Source organism: Corvus hawaiiensis, chromosome 3 (assembly GCF_020740725.1).
Source record: "Corvus hawaiiensis isolate bCorHaw1 chromosome 3, bCorHaw1.pri.cur, whole genome shotgun sequence".
Lineage (NCBI taxonomy): Eukaryota > Metazoa > Chordata > Aves > Passeriformes > Corvidae > Corvus > Corvus hawaiiensis.
This window is the reverse complement of record NC_063215.1, coordinates 65,916,891-65,942,206: the sequence shown is the minus strand read 5'-3', so window position 1 is coordinate 65,942,206 and position 25,316 is coordinate 65,916,891. Positions and strand designations below refer to the sequence as shown.

Sequence of the window (25,316 nt, the reverse complement as noted above, 5' to 3'; positions counted from 1 at the left end):
TCCCAGATACCTGATGCCAGCTTTGCTGGTAATGTAGGCCACCGAAGCAAATCCAGAGAGATTGAGTTGGAATTGGAGAGAGGCTCTGAGATCTATTTGCTTGGCTTCTTGACGACTAGGGGGTGTCTAACGTCTTTTTTTTTTTCTTTCCCACTATAAAGGGGATATCACTTAAGAGGGATCATTAGCTGCGAGCAGCCCGGCTGGGTCAAGGCTGGGAGGCGGAGACACAGTTGCAAGCAGCGAAGCAAGGTGGAGGCACGAAGACAGAAGACCAGGTTAATGAAAGCATGAGGAGGCTCTTGGGCAGCAGCTTGAAAAATTTTGGACATGCTGACAGGGGAAACTATGACTGGCTAAACAGTGAACCAGGTGGGCCACTTCTGGAAACAGAGCTTCAGGTCTGTACCCCCCCGCTCATCTCTGTGGCATTCCTTTGACTTTGCATGTGTGTATATGTCTGTGTAATGCCTCAGTGTACAGTGCAGAGTAAATACCTGGGTATTGGGATGTATCAAAGCAGTACTGCTCAATTACATAGAGTCAGAGCATTTCTTTATTGCTGTTAAGTCTTTTTAAACACATTTGTGGCAAAGAAAAACATTAGATGGAATAATTTTGCTGGGGTGGCAGGTAAGGAAGTTTAATTACTTCTTTTAAGCATAACACATCCTCGATTTCCTTTTTGTTAAACGCGTGTTTACGCCTTGGATCTGGTCCCGTGAAGCCTTTCTGCAGATGTTACCAGTCAGTAGCAGGCAGCAATGAACTCTTGTTCCCTAAGCTGTGCACTGATTACTTCTGCGAGAGAGGATCACACGCAGCCGAGTGGGGGAAGGGAAGTAGCCCCCAGAGATGAAAACACAGCCTGCTTTCTGGCTTTGTCTGGGATACAGCAGAAGTGTTTCTCTGATCAAAAATAATAATTTAAGGTGCACGTACTTCTAGGTAAGTGTCCGAAGTAAGATGCATTAGCAAATGAACTGGCCGCACTACTCAGCTGATATATATAAAGTGTACTGTTGCAAAATAAAAGGGGGTAGGAGTGTGGGTGGGTGTCAGAACAGGAAAAAAAGCAGTATTTAAATGCCTCCACAATTTTAACAAAGTCTACCTCACCAGTAACATTGTCAGAGTTAGAATAGCAATGGCAATGTCTTCACACCTCAAGACTGGTTTTATCTGACAATGAGAAACAAACAGCATCACTAGAGTCACATTTCAACAAATATTTGAAAATTCTGTGTAAATCCAGGCTCACTTCTAAACTTGTGTCATTACTAATGTATACAAAAACACATAAAAATGTTTTTCTATTTGCCAGAGTTACATGTTTTTGCTTTTTACAAGCAATAATGAATCAGCTTCAAGAAGCAGGATAGAGCTTGGAAAAGCACCTATGGGTGGACCACACCCTAATGACTTCAAAGCAAACTTTGTTCCCAATCCGCTTAAAACATTTCAGAAGTATCAGCTTCCTGATTCAACTTCAAAAGATATTAGTATAAATATGGGCTATATTAACAAAATAATTTTAATGGAGTTCCTATTACTCTAGCAAATCATTAACAACACAATAAATCTTAGCACAACTCAGTCACTTCAATGGGAATTTCAATAAGCAAAATAAACTTTCATTTTTCTACCCTTACACAAAAGCTTTCCTTAAACTCATGTTTTACCCTCCCAAGGCAGGTACTACCCCTCTTTCATCTAGACACTAGTTCAGCTCCAAGCCCATTCCATTACTCATCACAGACATACCACACAACTCAGCCACGCTCTGCATTTCATTCTTTTACCAACAGGCATGAGTAAAAGCTCATCTTAACTGATATGGGTCACATAATCTGTAAGCTGGCAACTGTACATGCTCAGCATGTTCAAAAAACATAGGCAGGCAGATTACTAATGAAAGGCTTTACTGCTTCGAGTATGTGCTCAGTGGCTGGGGGAAACTGACCCTCTGCTTCAGTCCCTACAAATATATAAAGGAAAGGAGGAGAATAAACATGAGCCTACAATGTCCAAACTGTCCTACTAAGAATCAATTCTGGGAAAACAGAGGACTTTTTAGAAATATGATCCCTTTTACTCCCATGCTACTTTCTGACTTTCTCTGTTTCATAAAGGATATTTTCCCATATTTATGTGTCTGTAACTTATTTCATGCTGGAAGTCGGATCCTTATTTTTGTCACTTACAAACCTGACAATAGATACTTGTGATGACACAGGCAGAGCATGCTGATCTCCAGTGAAGCAGCATCAAACAAAACCAGTCAATTAATAATTCCATCAGTCACTTCATATGCCTGGTGTGGAAACTTTCAAATGTAAAAGACTAGAGGATTTTACCTTAAATATATTCTGCAGTCATTTTACTTTCAATTAATGAAGATTCAGTTTGATTTCTAGATCATTTTATTTTGCAGTTCTGGCAGCTATTCCTGATACCTATACACAGTGGTTACTAGTTTTAGAGCCACAGCTTCAGAAGTTAGTTTTAGGTCAGTGTAGAATTTCAGTTTTTAGTTTAGAATTTCAGAATAAGGGGGTTTTTTTAAGTGGCCTTTGATACATTGCATTAAAATTATTCCTATTTTTAGTATAATTTTTTAATGCCTATTAGATTTTCTAGTCTTTATGTCAAAATTTTGCAACATTCTTCAGTAGCCCTTTAGGCAGTCATTGCAGAAATGGGCACAAAGCCACAATAGAAAAAGAGGAACTAATATTGATCAATTGTCTCCTAATACATTTGATATATGTATATGGATAAATGTACAAGAAGTCCATAAGCTTTTGGAACTACATCTCCAAGTAAAATCAGTCCACGTAATGTTTGGCAGGAGGCAGCATCAAAATGGATATATAATTCCCTGTTCAGGTTCAGGGCATCTGTGGGGCAGTATTAACTTATGAAAGATTATTTCAACTCAAATAATACACTAGGTAGCCTACAAATTATTTCACCCAGATAGGAAAGTCTTAACATTAGCTGTATTTAAAAAGCTATGAACACTCTGAAACACAGACTGAGCAAAACTGATCTTTATTGTCACCTGTTAGCATACAGAAAAGCATGAAGCTGAGTCAGGGGAGGTTTAGGTTAGATATGAGGAAAAATTTTGCACTCAGAGGGTGATTGGGCACTGGAACAGGCTCCCCAGGAAAATGGTCACAGCACCAAGCCTGACAGAGTTCAAAAATCGTTTGGAAAATGCTCTCAGACACCTGGTGTGTCTCTTGGGGTGTCCTGCACAGGGTCAAGAGTTGGGCTCAATGATCCTGATGGGTCCCCTCTAACTCAGCATATTTTATAATTCTATAATATTGCCTAATTCTTAATCCTATCTGCTTTACATAGTACTATTTTTCAGATCATAGTAAAACACACTTACTGCTCTTTCACAACTATACAGGGCACGGTATTCACTTAATTACTGGCCATTCAGTGTGCTACTTCCCTCACCTTTCCCAGCATCTTTCACTGCATCTCCTTCAAACAACAAATGTATTATGTCTTCTTTTGCACACATTACTGAATAGATAGCCACCAGGCACTTGTGTGGTTATTTTGAAATAGAATAGGATAAAATAGGAGTCGTTCAGTTGGAAGGTGCCTGCAATGAATATCTAGTCCAACCACCTGACCACTTTAGGGAGTGCAAGAGAACATGAGCTACTTTGTAATAACCTATGTCGTTTTTGCCCAAATCCCTCAGTGCAATAAAGTACTTGCAGGTTCAGGGCACTGCCTTTTCACCTTCAGAGACAGCAATACAGATGCAGAATTTCTGCAGACCATACCCAAGGATCTCAAGCCAGGCACTCAAATGAAGTATAACCAACGAGCAACCCACAAGAAACACCTCCACTGATCTGTCTTGCCCCTTCTGTAGAGCATTTAGTAGCAGAGACAGAAATACAGCTCCCCAGGAGAATATTTGCTATCCCACACTAGCAGGCAGTCCTCTCTCTTCCCACAGTCTTCTGACTCAGTCACTACATACTCTACACATCCTGCAACACACAATACCTTGTGGTATTGTGGTGTTCATCTTCTTCCCTAAGCAATCTATCACAACCCCGACGAGGCACTTTGTGCACAATAATGTAATTAAAAATTATATGTATTGCAGAGCAAATTAAGGAATCACAGATTTCAGAAATGCTGTCATTTATTCAGCCTTGAGAGCTTGATTTTGCAACTTTAGAAGCAATGCTACAGGTTACTCTTGGAGGGCCTTTAAATAAGAGTTTTCAGGCCAGTAACCCACTGACACCCTAAGGTGTCCTTTTGTAGCTACTTCACAGACTGTGGCCATCTGAGCTAGCTCATACTACCTGTAGTTTCACTGCTTCCAGTTTTTACCATTAGATGCAAACTGTCCCCTCCACCAATAATATATTTTGCACCTTTCTCTTGATGGGTATTTCATTGCAAGGCTTTGGAGCAAAGTATTTCCCTGAGATCCAAGATAATTTGTAATTTCTTCCATCATGCTTAGCCTTTTTCTGAAGTCCAGTATTTGTATCAGGCCATGTCTTACAGCTCTAACTCTTGTCTGTGCTTCCACCAGCACACAAAGGATACACTGTCCTTGGCCATTATTTACACCCGAATATTGTTTCAGTGAAATTTATAGGGAAGCTGCACTGAACTTAAATTATAATCGGGGCTTTATATACCTTTGACTAGTCTCATGTAGGAAACACTGGCAATCTCACTCTCTGTCCTCACAAACCACCAGAATACTGTACAACTTACAGATCCTAAGACCAACACTTAACCCTGGTGAAAGCCTGCTCCCTACAAATTAAACCCAAAACCTGGACTTGGATTTTAAAAACAAGCTCTTCACTGATTGTGAATAATGCTGTCCAGTATAAGATCAGCTCTTCTAAATATTTACTGTAAGACTATCGGTAACATACCAGTGAGTCTCCACATACGTAGTGCACAAACATAGTATTGAATGCTTTTTTCTCATTTTCCCTTGACGTGTTTTATGCACCTCATAAGACACACCAAAAAAGCATTAACAAACTTTTTAAAAAATCCACTCATTTTAAAGGGATTATTTAATGTCTGCACTAGATGGAAGAACAGCTGGAACAATTTCTTCCAATTCTGCTATTTCCTGTCACTCATTGAATGGCCAGGTAAGACAACAGCTTGTACAGTCAGAAGTTCTTTAATTAAAAACTATCAGTAAATATTAAATACTTCTTTAATATGCTTTTTTTGGGTAAAAGATAGTTGGGGAAGAATAGCTTAATAGTTAATCTGCAAAGGTTTCAGTGTATTTTAAAATTATTTTCATGCATTTAGCTTCCGACCCACAATACCTTAGGGAAAAAATAAAAAAAGTAGAAATTTCCCCTGCATTATTTGTTAGGAGTCAAAGACTAGTTACATTGTTTTTCTTAGGCATCGCCACATAATAATAATTTCATAATATGATGACAAAGCAAAGAGGTTACAAATGCCTGGTAGATAATCAGTTGAATGTAAGTTACAGTGTGATTTTGTAGCTAGAAGAATGGCTGTGATTCCCGGAAGAACGAGCATAGAAAGTTTTTGTAGACTAAGAAGGAGACACTGAGTTACTGTCCTTTCCACAAAGCCATTGCTGCAAACGGCCAGTTTGCATCCCTGCTTCCAAACGCTTTGAGGAAAGAATCACTCGAGTTCTCCCAGCTTGAATAGGCAGCTTCACTCAAAGTAAAGGAAATCTGATCCATTGTTTAGTCTCACCATACAAATGTGAAAAAGCCATCTGATAGCATTTCTTAAAAACTTACAAAGGGAATGAGTTGATAATAAACAGCAGTATAGGGTCTGTGTTTTCCTCCCTCCCTAGACTAGACTCTGAATGAGATCCAATTATTAGAAGATAGAGCCAGACTGGAAACAGGATATACTAAATTTTAAAGCTAATACAACAGAAGAGCACAAATGGCTTTGTTTGTTCTTCTCATAGCTTATGACCCCAGTTAACATTACATCACAATTCAAAAGCTGTGGGACAGAGGTCTTTTGTGCTACATTTTGGAGAAAACAAAGATGACACACCAGTCCCAACTGTTACTTCTCTTACACCAGAAGTTCTTTTTTCCATAGTTTTAAATAGGGAAATAAGAATCTTGGATCACTGGCAGAACAAGCTCAAGAGCCCCACTCCAAGCTGTCCTGACACTGTGTTTTATTTGGAACTGGCCTGTGAGGTTAGAACAACACAAAGAGCAGGTATTGTAGGCAACAGGCCCTGTTTGAAAGGGCTAGTTGTTGTAATAGTTGTTCTTTAAACAATTTTCCAAATACAAAGAAACAACACTAGATGGTGGATCACCAGCCTTATTCATCTGCAATTCAGTGTTCTCCCAAATTTTAAAGGCTTGACTGATCTCCTGCAAAGCCAACTGGTCCCGCTATAATCCAAGAGTAATAAAATGTCATGCAAAATTACATATACTTCCAGGTTGTTGGGTTTTTCCCCCCATTGGAGATAGGGTTTTCTGAAAACACAATACTCTTTGCAACTTCTCTGGGGTTTTTTGTCTCTGGTTGTGATTTGCTTTAATTGGCCAGGAAATAGAATTCATGAGACTGCACAACATATTACTTGAATGATATTAGTGCAAAGAGAAAGATATTTGGAAAAGCAGCTGCTATGTCATGAGGCGGAGATGGGGAATGTGTTTTTGCTCTCTGATTAAGAGATCTCCAGGAATCCAACACACTTCCTATTTGCTTTGGTTACAGAGCAGACAACAGACAAGTTCAACCAAAGACGACATAGAACCATTTCTGTGTATCATATTGCCTGCCACCATGATGCTCTTCCTGGCATTCCTGCTACTCTTCCTGTACCGCCGTTGCCAGCGCCGCACTCAGCAGGGGCAGATCTTCAGCATTGACCTTCCTGAGGCCCTGCCTGAGCACGATGTGTCCCATTTCCTTTCTGCGCTGCCCTGGAGCAGTGAACAGAGTTTCCACTACTCCACGCTGCTCCCTGATGCCACATTCCTCTCTGTGTGTTTGCCTCCATCATATGAGGAAGCCACCATGAAGACTTCCATGGGAGAGGCTCACATTGAGCTTTCTCCAGACCCAGTGCCTCCTTATGAAGAGAGCACGCTGCAGGCCAGCAGCACCAAATAAACTTCCTATGGAAGCACCTTAGCTGAAGCGTGAAGCACAAAGGTAGAACTGCTATGGCCTTTAAAATTTGGGAAAAGATTCCAAATGAGGCACATTTATGAAGGAAGAAACTTGAAGAGACAGGGAATGAGTCTCTTCACCTCATCATAGGATTCTCTACCTTCCATTTTTGACAAGTGTACACACGGTGTAGCACCAAATCCAATCCAGACTAGTAACACAGGGATTCGAGTTAACAAACATGTCATGCAAGGTTTAAACTTATGGAAAGCTGGGAAGCTCTTCCTCTGTAATCCCTCAGCTACAAGGAAATGGCAATAACACTATAGATTCAGCAGTCACAAAAAGGGCTTTTAGCACATACCTATTTCAGTTTGGTTTTTTTTCTACTTTATGCATTTATTTTCAAACGAGTTTTTGACAAGCTGAGTCACTCAGCCTGCGTGTGTTAACATCACATCATTCTGCAGTGCTCTGGAATGATCAATCAGCTCTCAGGAAAGCAAGTAAACATATAACCTCTACAAAATTTCCAGTAACTGTCCCCAAAGGTTCAAATGTGCACTATGAATAAAGGTTGTCTTTTCTCATGATTGAACACGAGGACAACCAGAGGAGATCTGTTTATTCTGGGTGAGGAAGACTCCATACAAGAGTACACTCACACTATTGCTGCAAGCTGCTTGCCAAGTCTGCAAGGTCCCAACATTCCAGACTACTCGCTTGACTTCTTTTCCAAGTCTAAAATAATAATAAATCATGCAACTTACTTGGTGCAGCGTGTAAACAACTTGGGGAAAAATTAATAAAATCTAGTGCACCAAAAAAAAAATCTTGTCTGTTGTTGCTGTTGTCCGCAGGGACAGCACGAAGAACGACCCAGAATTCAGGTCCAGGATAGAATGGAATTATTTAATTAATTACCACTGCATTTATATAACTTGATTCACAAGAGTGGCATAACAACATTGGGTGCTTGACCATCCACCTCCCAGAGTGATTGGCTGAACAGTATAACACCTATTTCAAAATATTTTCTTCAGTGTACCATAACAAGGCCATGCAAAACAAGTTTGCACCTGTGAGATAAAGTCTTGGTTTACAAAATAGCAAACCATTTCTCAGCTAGTTTGCATGAGAACAAAGACTTTCACAGGAGGCAAGCAGGAAAATTTCTCTGCTAGCTTTTTTAGCATCCATAATTCCCCCTTCTTGTTTTAAAGACCAAAACAGTAGCGTTTGTAATCCTCTGCGGGATCCCTTGCAGCAAGGAGAACAAACACAGCATAAGGATCCATTTGGTAGTGGCTGTTACCAAACTAAACCCAAATCAGATACTAACTTAGAGTAGGCAGAGAGATTCTCCAGCAACGCCAGGGGAGATACCTCTAGCGAATCCAGCTATACGTCCAGTCATTAATTCTGAATAGCTTTAAGGGCTCTAACATTCTGCATAACATTCTGACTCCATAACATAAGAAACTTGAAATTCACTCTCTGAAATTCAGTCTCTGCTTGTAGAAGGACCAGGCTGATGGTCAACATCTTGGTCACCATCAGAGGGATCATTCGATGAATGATCTGCATTCTGGTCATCATTTGAAGGTTGCCTTTGAGGATGCCTGTTCTGCTTCTGGTGCTGCAGGTCAGGGTGAACACATCTTGCAGGTAGCCATCGCACCCCAGTATCTGTGGAAACACAAGCATACCCACGACCCCAAGCAATAAGCTCATGCAGGCCTTCCCACTTCTCAGTGAGGAGGTCCCGTACCCAGACTTTCGCTCGAGGCAGGTGCGTCTCGCCTGCAGACTGCAATGAGAGAAAATGATTCAAAATAACAGGATTGTTTGAATTTAGTGGCGCTGTAAGATGATTAGTTGTATATAAAGCTTTTTCTAGTCAGCTCTGTGGGGTTTCTCCATGCATTCCCCCTTTTTGTTTCTCCAGAACACACTTCAAGGTACCATGAGCGTGTTCAACAATGGCTTGGCCAGTAGGAGAATAAGGAATACCCAAGGTATGATCTACATCCCACAGGTGCAGAAACTGCCGTGTCTTCTGATAGACATAGGCAGGGCCATTATCGGTTTTCATAGAAGAAGGCACGCCCAAAATCACGGAAGTGAGTTTCCTATGGGAGATAACATCACGGCCTTTCTCCCCAGTATGAGCAGATGTCCACATAGCTGAGGAGAATGTGTCAATAGACACATGCACATGCTTAAATCTGCCAAATTCAGGAATGTGTGTTACATCCGAACAGCCAAAGCTGCAAGGCCTGTAGGCCTCTAGGGTTTACCCCTGACAGCGGAGGTGCAGCGAGCCCGTGACCGTCAGCACAAGCACTGACAATGTCCCGAGCCTCAGCTGGCGTCAAATGAAACTGTTTCTGCAGGGAATGCGCACTTTGATGGAAGAAATTGTGCGATGCTTTTGCTTGTGCAATTTTGTCAGGCTGAGGCGCTACTCAGGCAGGGTTAGCTAACCTGTCAGCCCTGGCATTGCCTTCTGTTGTGAAACCTGGCAAATTAGTGTGGCTTTGAATATGCCAAATGTAATATGGATGCACTTGAGCTTGAATTGCACTCCACAAGGCCTTCAATAGTGAAAACAGAGCTGCATTATTCACTTCCTTCAAAAGTGAGCAATCTAAGCACTGAGTTATGTCTGCTACATAGGCAGAGTCAGTGACCAAATTCAAAGGAACCTGAGAAAACTGCTGAAAAGCCATGGCAACAGCCCTCAGTTCAACCAGCTGGGCTGAGCCTGACTCATGACCTTCCAGCACCTGCCACTCAGATTCTTCCCTCCGGCTAACTACAGGTCTCCCAGTTTTCCCAGACCCATTGGTGAAGACGGTGGGCCCTTTCACTGGCACCCGACTATTTTTTGGTCGTAAGGTGAAGCTGGTCAATTTTGCCATTCGCAGTATTTTATGGCTGGGCAGATGTTGAGCAATCTGTCCCGAAAAGTTTTGCAGCGCACTTTGCAAAGGAGCACTGTTAGTAAGGCTCCACTCAAAGTGTTCCTGCTGTATCGGAAGAACAATTGTTGCAGGATCCGCTGCCATTAATTGCGGACACTGTTGGCGGCATTTGATTATCAAACAAGCGATCAATTCAAACAATGTGGTGCTGTCTCTTTTGGCTGATGTGGCAAGAAGACCCATTCTAGGATATGTAAAGGGTTGGGCCACTCTTTATTCCATTGGCCAATGATACCTGTGGGATGAAGATCTGGAGTGGTAATGAAAACGGTGATATCAATGGAGGGATCCACTCAATGAACCTGATGAGCAGAAACAGCCTGTTGCACCTCCTCCAGCGCTCGTCGCGCTTCAGGAGTCAATTTTAGAGGTGAATTCAACTCAGGGTCCCCCTTTAAAATATTAAAAAGCAGGGCAAGCTGGGCCGTGGTTAGCCCTAAATAAGGACATGACCAATTAATGATACCCAGCAATTTCTGAGCATCATTCAAAGTCTTAATAGAATCCGAGAATTGCACCTCCTGATGTTGTATGGTCTGATCCAGAATTTTGACTCCTAAGTATTTCCAAGGAGGTTGCCGTTGAACTTTCTCCAGAGCCACCTGCAATCCATAAGAATGCAGAGCAGCAAACAGCCGAGGCTGAATCCTCAGCATCTCGTCCTGGGTGGATGCTGCCACCACGATACCATTCATGTACTGGTAGCAGTATGCCCCAGGAAACTGCTCACGGACTCCGGACAAAGCTTGAGCGACATACCATTGGCAAATAGTTGGGCTGTTCTTCATGCCCTGAGGTAGAACCTTCCATTGATACCTCTGCGCAGGTAACCGCAGGCATTGTTAACTGCAGGCACAGTAAAAGCAAATTTTGGCTTATCATTAGGATGTAAAGGAATAGTGAAAAAACAATCCTTCAAATCAATGATCAGGATTTCCCACCCTGTTGGGATCATGGTGGGTAAGGGCATGCCAGCCTGCAATGCCCCCATACTTTCCATCACTTCATTGACTTCTCGGAGATCCTGTAACAATCTCCATTTCCCTGATTTTTTCTTGATTACAAAACAGGAGTATTCCAGGGACTAGTAGAAGGCTCAGGATGCCCCTGTTGTAACTGTTCCTGGACTAACTGGCGAAGGGCAACTAATTTCTCTTTTGGTAGGGGCCACTGATGAATCCAGATAGACTTGTGTACTAGCCACCACAAAGGCAGCGTAGGATATACTGCGCCCTTCAGTACAGTAGCCCCCATCAAAAATTTGTCCCAATCCGTACCCCCCAAGCTGCCAACACATCCTGCCCCCAGAGGTTAAGCGGAGCTGTAGTGACATAGGGCCGAACTGTAGCTGTTTGCCCCTCTGCATTTTTCACCAGCACAGGTTGCTCGCTTAAATAGCTCTGTGTGGTTCCTCCCAACCCTGCGATGGCTGACCCCACAGGGGCCAGAGGCCACGTGAGAGGCCATGCAGAGAAGGAGATAATTGTCACATCAGCGCCCGTGTCGATCAAACCTCGGAGATGGATCTGGGGTGGATGGGCATTTGGCAGGATTAGGGTACACGTCATCTGAGGCTTTTGGCTGGAGATGTCTGCAGTCCAGAAGACCTGCGGAAGTCCCGTAGAGCCAAAGCTACCATCTCCACGACTTCGTTGTTCTGCCCTAGGAACACAAGACTTAAAAGGGACAAGTTGAGCAATTCTAGTCTTTTCAGGAATAGTAACAGGGGGGGTGGATGTGGAAACCATAGCACAAATCTGGCCTGTAAAATCAGCATCAATAACTCCTGGGTGTACAAAGATCCCCTGAATGGTAACACTAGATCTACCCACAAGCAGTGCGCTGAAGCCTTGACCTAGGGGTCCATAAGCATCAAAGGGAACCTTATAAACACGACTGGAGTCTAAGACAACTGTTACTGCGGTGTACACATCCACCCCGGCTGATCCCCGGGTGCTGGCTGAAAGCCGGCTGAGTAGGCCTGTGTCAGAGGAGCCTGGGGAAACATTTGTATCTGGGCGCAATTCCCCTGTGTGCCCCTCAGCCCATTTTTTCCCGGGCATATCAGGGATTGACCATTGACATGGTAGATAGATTGACAGTAGTCTGAGCTGTTGTTTTATCTCGTGCAAATCTGCCAAGATTTGTTCCCCGAGAGAGTCAGATATTGGGGAGCATGGCCACTGCTGCTTCCTCCCCTGAGCCGAAAAATCCCCAACTGTTGGGACATGTGTATGATAACCAAGGGCTACAGGGCTCGGAGTGGGACAAGAGGACACCGAACACGTGGGTGCGGGTGACCAAGGGTGCTGCACTGAGCCCAGGTACAGGGCTGATGGCGCGGGAGCCGCTTGTGGTGCCAGCGTGGCCGGTTGCGCCATCGTAGGCAGCGGTGCCGAGGCGGCAGTCGCCATGACCCCCACCGCCGCTTCCACGGATGGCAACGGCAGGGCCGCAGGGAGGGCAGATCCCACCGTGGCAACCGAAGCAGGGGCTAAAGAGAGGGGGCACCCCGATCCTCCTACGGGTGAGGGATGGATATATTTCCGGGGACAGGGGTACACACCCTTTGTCTTCCTGCGGGAGGGTATCGGGAGCCGGATGACCGAACTTCCCACACTACTCGGGGTCCCAGGGAGGGCAGATCCCACTGCGGTAACTGAAGCAGGGGCTAAAGACGGGGGGTGCCCCGATCCTCCTACCAGTGAGGGATGGATATATTTCAGGGGGCAGGGGTACGCACCTTTCGTCTTCTCCCGAGAAGGTATCGGGAGCTCGACGACCGAACTTCCCGTGCTACTCGGGGTCCCGCCACCCTCAGAGAACTCACCATCCCCATCTGAGCTAGGGAAGCCCCCAGACTCAGATTCATCTGATCCTGGGTTGACTTTTCTGTCTCTGCTTTTTGTCCATTTTTCCATTGCTTCGTGTAAAGTCCCCCAGGTACGTATCAAATCAGCTACCCCTGCGTCGCCAGCTGAAAATTCATGGATTAGGGCATCCCCCAGTCCCCTCCAGGTGTCTGGGTTCAAAACATTATCAAAGTCTGCAAAATATCCGTGTCCGATGGACCAGGTAGATAACGCAGTGAGCTCCTCCTCACTTATATTAACTCCCGCGATCTGTATCACAGACTTGAAGGCAGAAAATACCTTGCTTTCTTTGAAGGATTTATGCTCCATGTCTCAGTCTATAGTTTCGTGCAGCCCCAGAGGGGGGCCGGTCGCGGTCTGGCACGTACCTTCTTAGGGGCTGCGGTTGCAGTACACGTCGCGGGGTCACCAGATGTTGCTGTTGTCTGCAGGGACAGCACGAAGAACGACACGGAATTCAGGTCCAGGATAGAATGGAATTATTTAATTAATTACCACTGCATTTATATAACTTGATTCACAAGAGTGGCATAACAACATTGGGTGCTTGACCATCCACCTCCCAGAGTGATTGGCTGAACAGTATAACACCTATTTCAAAATATTTTCTTCAGTGTACCATAACAAGGCCATGCAAAACAAGTTTGCACCTGTGAGATAAAGTCTTGGTTTACAAAATAGCAAACCATTTCTCAGCTAGTTTGCATGAGAACAAAGACTTTCACAGGAGGCAAGCAGGAAAATTTCTCTGCTAGCTTTTTTAGCATCCATAGTCTGTATTTCAAAATGGCATTATAATCCTTTCCCCCACATCACTAGGGCAAGGTGAGGCTAATTCAAGTGTGTTGGTGGCAGTGGTTCAGAGGGTTTGCATATGCATACTTTCAGACAATGATGTATGTTATCTTTAACTCTTTCTTACAGGGTAGCATTTTCCCTATGTTAATAGATGCTCTTGTTACAGAAGGTGGTTACTACAGATCCTGACAGCCTCAAAAGTTATGTTGGCAAGCCACAGACAAATGCAGTGTCATGGAATAGCTGACACCTGCAAGGAAGAAACTGTCGTAGCAGCTTGTGCGGTCTTGGTGTAACTTACAAACCCAAACGCTGTCCTGACTTGCACTTGGTGATTTCAACAACTGTCAAGAGGCGTCAACACCAGCCAGTCCTACTTTATGAACTTAGCACATTCCTTAAAAAAAACCAACAAAAACAACAGAAAGAAAAAATCATCACTGTACAGCAGAAGAAAGGCCACTTTAGAGCTGCAAGGTGGTTAAATTTTGTGTTATGTCAACAGTGACACAATCACAGTAACCAAATAGTTCACATCAAAACTGATGCTCCTATTCATATGTTTCTCTTACAACAAGAAAAGAATATGCCTTTTTAATTCAGAAAAGGGGCTATTTTCTTGAACTACAAATTTGAGATCATTCTTTTTCTAATGCTCCATTTGGGTTGTCAAACTGAAGCAGCAGATGTTTTGGAAAACTCCAAATTCAATCAACCATTTTTCTTTTCAGATCTGATCTGGGAACCGTTCCCAGTATTTGCTCATGTGTTTGAAAGTACCATATTCTACTGCCTCCTTGCATTTTCTTTATCTTCTTAATATTTGGTACATGCAGTTATTTCCAAGGAAAGCTGGAAAAATACAAGAGCCCCAAACAACATAACTGATTACAAAGGTGCAAAGGTTTGAGGTTCAAAGATAAACCACTTCTGCCTCTGGTGTTTGTATATTCCACTAACTTCAGCGGAATTTTATGGATATGCTTGAAAACTCAGACATTGTCATATCAAGCTGGTATATTTTGCCTTAAGAAACCTTAAGAGATCTGCTGTGTTCTGAAATGAGTTATGCTGTTCTTCAGCACAATCTCTTGTTTACCCTTTGCCTGGGTAGAGCCTGATACTCAGCCACTGGGCTCATCATTCTAAACTGCTCTCCAGTTACCTTAGTTAACTACTTAGTAGCAGGTTTTCTTAGTTTTAAGAAAAATTTTGACTGGTATTTCTTGTGATCAAGACTGATATACTTCTATCACTAGTTGGGAATTGTTAATTCTCTGCAAGAATATAGAGTCATTGTGTTTCACACAGTATTTATTGGACAACCCTCACATCCGGCTTTAGACAAATGGTTTCTGACTGTTAGCATTGCTATAGACAATTAAAAACAGACACTTGCTCAACCCAAATTAACGGAAACGGTGCCATGACTTAAATTCTTCTTTCTAGTAAACTGCTTTTTAATCCATCTGGAATTAGTATCCCTTATCTCATTCCAACACAGATTTGCCTAGACTTGTATGTTAATAGTCCCTAGTGGGTTTCAACATAACCAGCATCTCCACTCTTAAATCTCCACCCCAAAGAGAAGGTCCACTAAAAAAAATAGAGGATGTTTCTCATGCAAACATACTGAAATTAAATCTCCATTGCCTAGAAGCTGCCTCTGATCCTGTCAGGCTGCAGTGACACACCTCTCAGCAGGCACCGTGTTACTGATGTTAGCGCTACTGATTGTGGAGCAGCTGTCAGGTCCTCTGGGCAAACACCTTGTGCATCAATGCAGAGAGCTCATGACCTGAAAGGAATTCGTGCCTGGCAATAGAGCAACCACAAATGTAATGGGAAGATCTTTCATTTTCTTAGCTGCAGTAATCTGAAAGGTAAAAGTTTAGAGCACCCCATCAAAAAGGAAGATGTTGGAGTTGAGACCACAAACAAAAAGACTGAGGAGAGACATTAAGTTTTCAATAACATAAATGGTAACTGCAAATAAAGTAAAATAAGGATCCCCCATGCCTGCACCAATCTGAACTGGTACTAGTGATTTTAATCTTGAAGAAAGATTCAATCAGAAAAGAAATTTCTAAAAGTGAAGTGCAATCTGAAAAGGCAGTGAAGCAGTGGCAACACCATCTCTGGACACATTGAAAAGGTAGACAAACATCTGTCTAGAGTGATAAAGGCTCCTGATTGGAGCAGAAAATGGATTAGATGTCTTCTCTGTGTCCTTTTCTGTTCCTACGCCCTAAAGTTATATAAAAGTAAATTTTGTTCATTGTTTCCAAATTGTATGAAATCAGACGTCTGTTTCTTTGAAAATCTCGTACTATGAGATTTCATGTGCATCCAGAAATCACTGTAATATTAGCAGTGGACTTTATAGCCACAAGGTTCTCTTTCTTTTTTGTTTAAATCTTGTATCTGCTAGTACACATACAAAGTCTTACAAATTATGAACTTACTTTGATGTGAAGGGTAATTGCATTTCAGTTTTCTATTAGGAAAATACTGAGGAACCACAATGAGATTAATTATGTATACACTACCCCTTGTTTCTATTTAGTAGGAAACTATGGAACAATACAGGCCCCCTCATTAAGGAGGCTTCACCAGCGTAGAGGGCAATCTCTGTGCTTGTCTTCCCTGTGAGAGCTGCAGAGTCCCTCACTGACATGGATCCATTGTTCTGCAGACCCACATGAATACACGTCTTGCACACATGGCAGATTCTTGATCAAAAGACATTTAATGGAAAACAACACAGGTAATTTATACAAAATAGCTCTTCTAAATATCCACTGAAAGTATTCAGCACGCATCTCCAATAATGATACAGTGGTTTCATCTTAATAGAATAGCCTGTCTCTCTCATTTTAGCTGAAGGATGAAAAGATGACACAGCTCTTTGCAACTACTATGGGAGCTCAGAAACTAACATCTTGGATAAAATTGATTCATGCTTGTGCATAGATTGAGCATCTGGCACCTGATCTTTGCTGAACTTAAAACTAACTCATGACTCACTGGTTTGCACTTGCCAGTGATAAAATGTGTTTTTTGAAACAGAATAGTCATTGCTTGGCCTTATGAAGTAACCCTTGGTCTAGGAAAGGCAGAATAAGTGTTTCAGTGCAGATATTTCACTTCAGAGAGATGCTGACCTGCAACGAGTATCTTGACTAGAAATTTAGATCCTGTACTAAAGTGGAAAAAACTTTAAAAAAAACCCAAACACACCCTGACATCAAGTCAGAATATCTTTATGGAAGTTCAATAATATCACAGTGGTCAAGAAAGAACTGCTCCCAAAATAAAACTTCGCTTAATCCATGCTTACAAGGATTTTACTTGGATCCCTATGCCAGCAAAGCCTCCAAATACAGACACACAACTACTTTCACTAGTACAAACTCCACTGGCATGAACTATATATGCTCCAGTAGTGAAAACTCTTACAAATGTAGGTTTTATCAGTATGAGAAAGTGAGTGGGTAGTCTTTTTCTGGCTAGGAGAGTAATTTTATTTGGGTGTGGGGTTTTTTGTTGTTATTGTTTTTTGTTGGGGTTTTTTTACACATTTTCAAGAAGGAACATTGCACAAAAACATCAGATAAGGATGAGCTGAATGCTTATGGCAAATAAATTATTCACCGACTCCTCTCTCAAAAACTGTCATAAGTGAAACAGTTATGAATTTTTAATAATGGAATTTCTTAATTACAGTCTGTTAGTAAATGATCATGTCATGTCATGACTTCCGTTACCAAGTAGCTCTATTCATCACTTGGATAACGAGGTCTTCTGCAGAACAGGAAAGGCATGTGAGTGTGGGGCCTAAGGAAGGTGTCCTCCGTAGTAAAGACAGCCTGCCATTCTCAGCGGTATGGCTAGCAAGGCTGGGCACAGCCAATAAATCAATGCTGCAGATGCATGGCTGCTGATGAAGACAGCAAAACCTCACTGAAGACTCTTGGATACATGACTAGGCTGACAGGAGTGTAAGTGTAGTTTCACACTTTCACAAGCTTTTCATTAAAAAGGTAAAAAAATGCCAATGTCTTTCATGTTTGTTGAGGGTATGAAAGAATCAAACTTGTCCGTGACTTTGGCTCCATCAGTGGTTTCACTTCTGATTATTCACAGGAATATCATGTCTATGAGAGTTACCTGTCAGAAATTAAGTTTAAGGAAGAAGCAGCAATCAAAACTGTAGTACTCAGAATTTCATAGAAACAAATCATAGAATCATTGAGGTTGGAAAAGGCCTCTAAGATAAAGCCCAACTTTTAACCCAGCATTGCCATGTTCACTGCTAAACCATGTCTGTAAATGACATATCTACATATTTTTTTAACTCTTCCAGGGATGGTGACACCACCACTTTCCTGGACAGCCTGTTTCAATGTTTGATAACCCTTTCAGTGAAGAAATTTTTCCTAATATCCAATTTAAACCTTCCCTAGTGCAATTTTTCCTCTCTTCTTGTCACTTTTTACTTGGGAGAAGAGACCAACCCTTAGCTCACTACAAACATCCTTTCAAACCAGTTGTGACATTAATATCAGGTTATCTTCTCCAGCCCCTTCTATATTCATTTGTCCCTATAATGTCAGCATTATTTTATTCTCGAATGCTTATTCTTGTTATTTTTTTTCTTGAATGCTTACCTTAGAACTTTTCAAACATTTCCAGCTGTGACAAAAATAAATATTTCAAAGCAAGAGAGCATGGACAGGCAATCCTCTCTAGTCATGTCAAGCACCTTCATAGGTTTATCTTTTATTTTGTAGTGTTTTGGTGTTGGGGTTTTAGTTCTTCTTCTGCTTTTCTTTTTCTCTTAAAGGAATTTTCCCCATACATGTTGCCAAGGGGACAAATTACTGGGTGCTTAAGGAAAACAAAGGACCTGGCCATAGGGGGAGGGGTCCATCTCTTTCACCTGGGTTTGTGGGCAGTCAGTTCCTGGCGTTTGGACAGAGAGAGAGGTTGCTTCTTCGGCTGCCTTCCTTCTACCAGAGAAACCCCAGGATCCCAAACCCGCCTTCCCTGCCCCGCTGGGAGCCGGGCCGTGGCCAGCCTGCCCCCACTGTTGCTGCTTTGAGCCTTCGCTGCTCTGCAGCCCCGCCGTGCCCTGCCCGCCAAGATCTCTGGGGGGTTCCCACCACAGCTCCGCAGTTTGGATACATCTCATCTGCCACCCGGGATTTGTGCTCGTCCCTGCTGTTCCAGCCTGCTGTTCCCGAGGGTGCGGCCGGACACCGGGATCGGCTGCCCAGGGGTTTGTGAAGCCTTTGTTCCATCCTTCCCCGGGATCCCAGGGCACCGGTGCCGCGTGCTCCCCGAGCTCGCTCCGGAGCGCCCCCTGCAGCCGCGGGGGAACCATCGCACCTGCCCTGCTCACCGGGAGCCGCCAGCGCCCCTGCCGGCTGCGAGCGGAACTGCACCCGAGGGGAAAGGGCCCGACAGCCGAGAAGGCTGGCACTGGGTTTGTGATTGTTTGCTGTTACTGCTGTTTGTTTGACTGGTTATACACATATAGATATATCATAGTAAAGAACTGTTATTCCTATTCCCCGTATCTTTGCCTAAAAGCCCCTTGATTTCAAAATTACAATAATTCGGAGGGGAGTTGCATCTGCTGTTCCAAGGGAGGCTCCTGCCTTCCTTAGCAGACACCTGTCTTTCAAACCAAGACATTTGGTTTCTTGTTTTGGTTTGTTTTTTCCAGGTTCAAACTAGGAGAACTGAATGCATGTTGTTTTGGTTCTTTGAGTGCTAATGAACTGAATTGCTTTAGTGGCCTTCCAAGCACAGAGGGCAGGAAGAAAAGCCATACTTTTCCTGCCCTACCTCATCAAGTATCCTAAAGGGAAAGGAATGTGAAAAAGATCATAAATCAGGATGAAAAAAGGTAAGAGAAATGCCCATCCAGAAATAAGCCTCTCACAAATTTGCTTTCTCCTCCCCGACTTCCTATTTTTCACTTTCCTCTCCTTTAGCTTAATTTCAATTTTCTGCCAGCTATAAAAAAGACAACACAGAAAGGAAAACTACCTCCACAGACTGACCCACAGCTGTAAAGAGCAAAACTAAGTGTCATTTATTATGGTCTTTTAGTAATCTGGAATATCTTTTTGTCATTATAAAGTGCTTTTTTTTTTTTAAGTGGAAGTCAGTTTCCACTACAGGTAAACCAGACAAATTCAGACATTTCTACAAACACGTTTCCCTGGTTATTATTATTTAAATTATTTAAACAGCACAATTAAAAACTCAGTATGTGTTTCAGTTCTGTGGCATTTTTTCTCTCTCTTTTTCTTCCATTTTGGAAAACTCGCAGTTGACAACAGTCTCAGAGGTTAGTATGGCCTAAGGTTCTTCAGAAAGACTGTACACTTATGTTTTAGAAAAATAAATAAACTTGAAGGGAATTAGCTTGTTTATAAACCCTATCTTCAACTAACACTCACCCTTTCTCAATTCTGTTAATGATGCAGAACCTAAACATTTCTATAAATAGCTGATTTCTAGTAGTTTCTAGCAGCAAAACATTGTGGTCATCAGAAACGAAAAAATGCTGCTGTCATATGCAACGAAAGGAAAAAAAAAAAGCAGATCCATTAGCACAACCCTTCAGTGTTTGGCTGCATCAGGAAGATCAAAGCAAACAGAGGACATTAGTTTGGAGACAGAAGAAGCCACATAAATACAGTCCTGTCTAGCACAATTCTGAAACTATCACAGTAGTTCTTCTCCACAGCATTACCAGAAATCATCACCTGGAGAAGAAGCACAGTGCTGCATGACAGAGGAGCATGGTGCCCTGATGCATGACTGGTGACACCTGAGGCATTGTCATCAATGGGCCCACGTGGTGCCACGCTCCACCATGAGGTCCTGCATCTCTCCAGCAGCCCCAGTCCTGACACTCCCACCCATGAAAAAGAAAGGCTGACTGGTCTCAACCTGCCCAGTAAGACCTCTACTGGAACCAAAATAAAATAATCAAGTTTTAGACCCTTAGAGCATATTTTTATTACAAAAGTAGCAAGTTAATACCCTGCTAACATCTAGACCTTGTGCCAGTTGTTATGGCAGACTCTATAAAATACAGACACAAATTCTACTTTCTTTACCTAAAAGCATGACCTAACATAAACTAGAGCACACGGAAAGAACTAATGTTTGATATTGCATTTTATGCTTTGCAGATCATCCTGCAAGTCAGAGGGCTTATTTTCTAATCTATTATTCTTCATCTAGTTTATGCATACCTTATTTTAAATAAGGTTAATAGATATTGTAGGGATGGCAGGCAAGCTAAACTATAAGCATGAAGTATGCCTGGATACTGTATCTGAGAGCTCCACATGAACAGCTCTCTCTCTTTAGCTAACATCACTCCAAAAAATTATCACCTCCTATGTATTTTCAGTTATCTGGACTCCTTCCACATGCCCACTCCAACTACCAACTGACCACACAGTTGTTGGAAACATTTATGACTTTGGTTTGTCCAGTCTTATTAAATAACAGGTTTTCTGTTTTAGCTGGGACTGAGTTTCAGGAAATATTTACACTACATGCATTAACTTCCAGTAAATATAATTTTCTAGTTTTGTTACAAGACAACGAATATTTCCAGAATGGCTTGCATTTAGAGCAATTATACTGATTTTTAAGGAGCTGAAAAGAAATTTTTATGAGAATGACAACCTGCTTCCCTGACCCAAGGTGTGCTGGGCACCACTCCCAGCTACCAGAAGAGGGGAGATTGGCAAGGCCTTCTCTCCATTAGGTAGCTTGCCATCATGTTTAACAGACACTAAGATTAAATTCCCAATTTTTCCAGGCTTCTTTGGTGGAACTGGATACCACCACATCCAACAGCTACTCCAAGGGAGGTTGGATTTCACTGCTGGTGGGCCTTAGAGAGTTTCCAGTGACTCCTGTTCACTGGGGGCCTCTTGCCCCCAGTGCTGTATCAGCCCTTTTAAAAGTTGTATGCCTTTATTTAGTACTTCTCATAAATTACCACAATGGTACCCAACAACACAGACTACTCCAAATGGTATTTTTCCTGCTAAGACTGTTTTGAACAATAAATTTTGACAAAATATGTATTATTCTTAACCCCGGTCTTTAGTTCTCAACTGCCTCGCTCCCGGTTTGTGACAGCTGCACAGTAAAGGTTCCTTTCTGCTCATGTCTGCCCAAAGCAGCAAAACAGTTGTCAGTGCCTAAATAATGCCTAGTTCCTTGGGCTGGTACAGGATCAACTGCCCTGAATGGCACCAGGGCTTCTGATGGAGCCTGTCAGGAGATGTTTCCCTGCATCCTCCAAGTTTCTGGAAATAAGAGGGAACTGCCAAAGCTGGACCAAGTGGCAGCTTCATCCAGAGACCCCAGTGACAGTTCAATAGCTCTGCATCGAACCATTAAGTGTCTGGCAAATCAGCACAGTTGTAAATATTTAATACCAGATAGTCTGCTCAGAGTAGACCAGCACTTACTCATATCTGTCTCAGTTTCCTTCCCTAGGCACTCTGCACAGAGAGGACAGACAAATGGCCTCCAAGCCCCATCAGTGTTTGCTCCTGTGTCCCCCTGCCTGCACACTTTCCTCGGGGGGGTGTCTGTGACTGGCAGATACCCTGATGAGGTAACAGCCCGAGCAGGTACAAGGCCTTAACAGATGGAAAAGGGTGAGTAAAGTACATATAGGAGGATTAGGAGTGCTTTTTCCAACACCAAGGGAAGAGCCTGGACACCCTGCCAGATTCCTAGTAAGGGTCACCAAGTACCTGCTGAATTATGAAGGTTGCTTCACATCCACAAGGATCCATCAGCACAAATTACTTTAATTCGCTAAACACAAAACTGCAGCAACCCAGAAGGAGACTCACAGTTCTGGCTTTAGAGCCTTACAGAGAGTGGTAATTGGCAAACATGACACATACTGCTGCCCAATTTTAACCCACATCCTCCATACCTCTGCCAGTCAGGGCACCCTTAATCTAGCTGCTGGTTCAATCAAGGGCACAGAAGCTAATGGGTAGTAGCAGTCCTTACAGCAGTCAGCTTAAGAACTAGAATGAAAAGCAAAGGCTTTAAAGTCACACCCTGTTCACCAGAAGTGTTTACATAGCTCCTTCTACTGTCCAACTTCTTCCTCTTAAAGAGGAAGTTTTGCATCCTCTGGTTCCACTACTCACCACTCAGAAAGTTATAATTTCAGATTAAATGCAATTTGTATCAAAGAATAAAAAATGATATGACAATTTCTATACTGTTTAAGGCAATTGAAAATTTGACCTACATTGAAATACTTGATTACAACCATTTTGAGAGGATTTAAATAGCTGTTTTCCATTCTGTACACAGGCTTTCTTCAGTTTTGATATAGCTCCCTGAACAACAAATTTTTCCTGATATGGTATTATGAAGGCAAGGATACTTTCAACAGAGGGAATTCTGTTCTGGGTAACAGTCAATAAAATAGCAATAAATCTTTTAACTCAGTGCATTTAAAAGTATTTAAAAGTACCTATAGCAAACACTGTTGATAAGCCATGGGAAAGCAAGACACAGCCTTACAGACGACTTCAGGTATAACTACCTCTTTCATTGTGCTTTTCAAAGCTCCCCCCCAAATTAACTTTAACTTGCAATCAGATTTCACCTGTGGCTTGTTTCCTGCAGAGCAATCAAGGGGTTCTCAGGACTTAAAGGAACCCTTAAGAAATCATTATGCAGCCAAAATTTAACTTTCTTGGTTAGTCTGGCTAGTTTCAAATAGGTGCTAGTGCTGCTCCAGACTTTGACTTGGGTGCTACAACCTGGCCTAGTCTTCCCAATCCCACAGGCAGCTGTGGTCTTTTCTTGTGCCCACCCCTGACTAACTTAACACTTTCCAGTTCTCAGTGAGGAGAAAACGACTGAGCTGAATAAAGACCACTTAGGGGTAGGAACATTTGTTTTGTCAGGTCTGCAAAGTGCATGGCCCACAGAGAGCTGCCTCCATTCCCAGCAGGCTTGCTGCAAAACAGTGTTCAGGATTAGTAGTGATGCTTCAGATGTACTTCCTTGGGAGCTGAGGAAAAAGGGTGTGCTGGGTAGCAAGGTTTCCTCAGAACACTAGTCTAATGTAATGTGATTATGCTGCATGGGTTCTGAGTCTATTCTCTTACTGGCTTTTCTGCCCTGTTAAGGCCTCTCTGTGAAATCTGTATGAAGTCAGGTAATTTCAAAAATATGAAGTTTCTTCAAGTTTCATGGAAACTCAAATTTCAAGGAAAGTGACTACAACAATGACCTCACTATGGGAAGGACTGTAGTATTCATCTCTTGTAAGACACTGAGGAAAACCCACGTAGAAGAAAGCCTCTGTATATATGGTAAAAATGTTATTGCAGTGTGCCCTCTGCAATGCAGCAGAGAATCCAACAAGTTGTAAAGGTACAGAAAAACAGCCATTTGTACTTTGTTGCCCTCAGAACTACAGCAGAACAACAAAGTTATATTAGATTTATTTGCAGAATTAAAGGAGCAAATGAAGCCACTGAGACAGATGCTTTCTTGAACTCCATGCTCTTTAGCTGATCTGCCTGAGTTTCTGTGCCATTGAGTTGTTTTCACTTACCTGATCTTCTGAAGGGATGAAAATATTGATGGTGCCCCAAGTGAGCCTGGTGCACATCCACTCTGCATCCGCCTTTGCAGTCTTCTCTTAATGCCATTCAAACACAGGATAATGGAATTAATCTCTTGGAATTGGGTATCTTTGCTGAAGAAAGAGGAGAAACATGTGGGTCTGCCAGGTGTGAATTAATTTGTGTGGAGCTGTAAAATGGTTTGTGTCCCTATAATCCAAAGGGAATCTCCAGAATAATAAATTTGGATAAAGTACCTACTTTCCTGCATTAGGGAACTAAGTTTTCATTTTCATCAACCAAATCATGTGCTGCCTGGAGACAAAACCTGGTCTGAATTAGCCTGTAGTACAGGAAGTCATTACCCTCTTACCATAGGCATTCACTGCCTATGAATTCAATTCTCACACAAAAACCTCACATTTTCCTTTTATTCATCTTACGAAGGCCACAAGTTATGCAGATTCTGTCTCACCAGATTATGTATTACTTTCTATAATCACATGCTTTCCCTGCTTGATTGCGTGAGTCAGCACAGGCGAGACACAGGAGCAACCACAAAAACACAAAGATGATGTTCATTTCCCTTACCTCATTGACCAGGAGATCCCCAAAGCAGCACCCAGGCAGAGGCACACAAGTGGGACACAGGCACCACAGAGCTTGGTCCATGCTAGAGGATCACCAAACCTGCTGCCCTTGCCTGTTTGTCAGGGATTCACACAGGTATTTCGCCACTGTGCTTTGATCTTTCCTGAAGCAGAGCAGGAATCTCAAGCATGTCTGATAGGGTGCCTCTAAGTCTCTCACAGGCTTATGTTATCTAAACACAG

The 25,316-nt window shown here is 42.6% G+C and overlaps 2 protein-coding genes across 3 annotated transcripts; one reads left to right on the top strand and one right to left on the bottom strand.

Moving 5' to 3' along the window:
* Positions 1–8,002, top strand: SMIM28 (small integral membrane protein 28). Of its 2 annotated transcripts, XM_048299719.1 has the most exons (3): positions 319–401; positions 5,081–5,168; positions 6,772–8,002. In XM_048299719.1, the coding sequence occupies exons 2-3, from the start codon at positions 5,091–5,093 to the stop codon at positions 7,168–7,170; spliced, it is 477 nt and encodes a 158-aa protein (XP_048155676.1). In that variant the 5' UTR covers positions 319–401; positions 5,081–5,090; the 3' UTR covers positions 7,171–8,002. The 2 variants fall into 2 exon arrangements, with proteins under 2 accessions (XP_048155675.1, XP_048155676.1); XM_048299718.1 differs by lacking the exon at positions 5,081–5,168 and having other exon boundaries at positions 1–401.
* A 10-nt stretch (positions 8,003–8,012) lies between these two features.
* LOC125324131 (calphotin-like) lies at positions 8,013–25,316 on the bottom strand. Its single transcript, XM_048299717.1, has 2 exons — positions 24,474–25,316; positions 8,013–13,448 (listed from the first exon to the last, which is right to left on the bottom strand). Exon 2 carries the CDS (start codon positions 13,337–13,339, stop codon positions 11,411–11,413), a length of 1,929 nt encoding a protein of 642 aa, XP_048155674.1. The 5' UTR covers positions 13,340–13,448; positions 24,474–25,316; the 3' UTR covers positions 8,013–11,410.

What these genes read in the sequence shown, in the direction of transcription:
- SMIM28 (XM_048299718.1), top strand. Translation starts at nt 291, where the DNA reads ATGAGGAGGCTCTTGGGCAGCAGCTTGAAAAATTTTGGACATGCTGAC. An exon ending in TTCTGGAAACAGAGCTTCAG is followed by an intron (nt 402 to 6,771) that starts GTCTGTACCCCC and finishes CTTTGGTTACAG; the next exon opens with AGCAGACAACAGACAAGTTC.
- LOC125324131 (XM_048299717.1), bottom strand. Translation starts at nt 13,339, where the DNA reads ATGGAGCATAAATCCTTCAAAGAAAGCAAGGTATTTTCTGCCTTCAAG.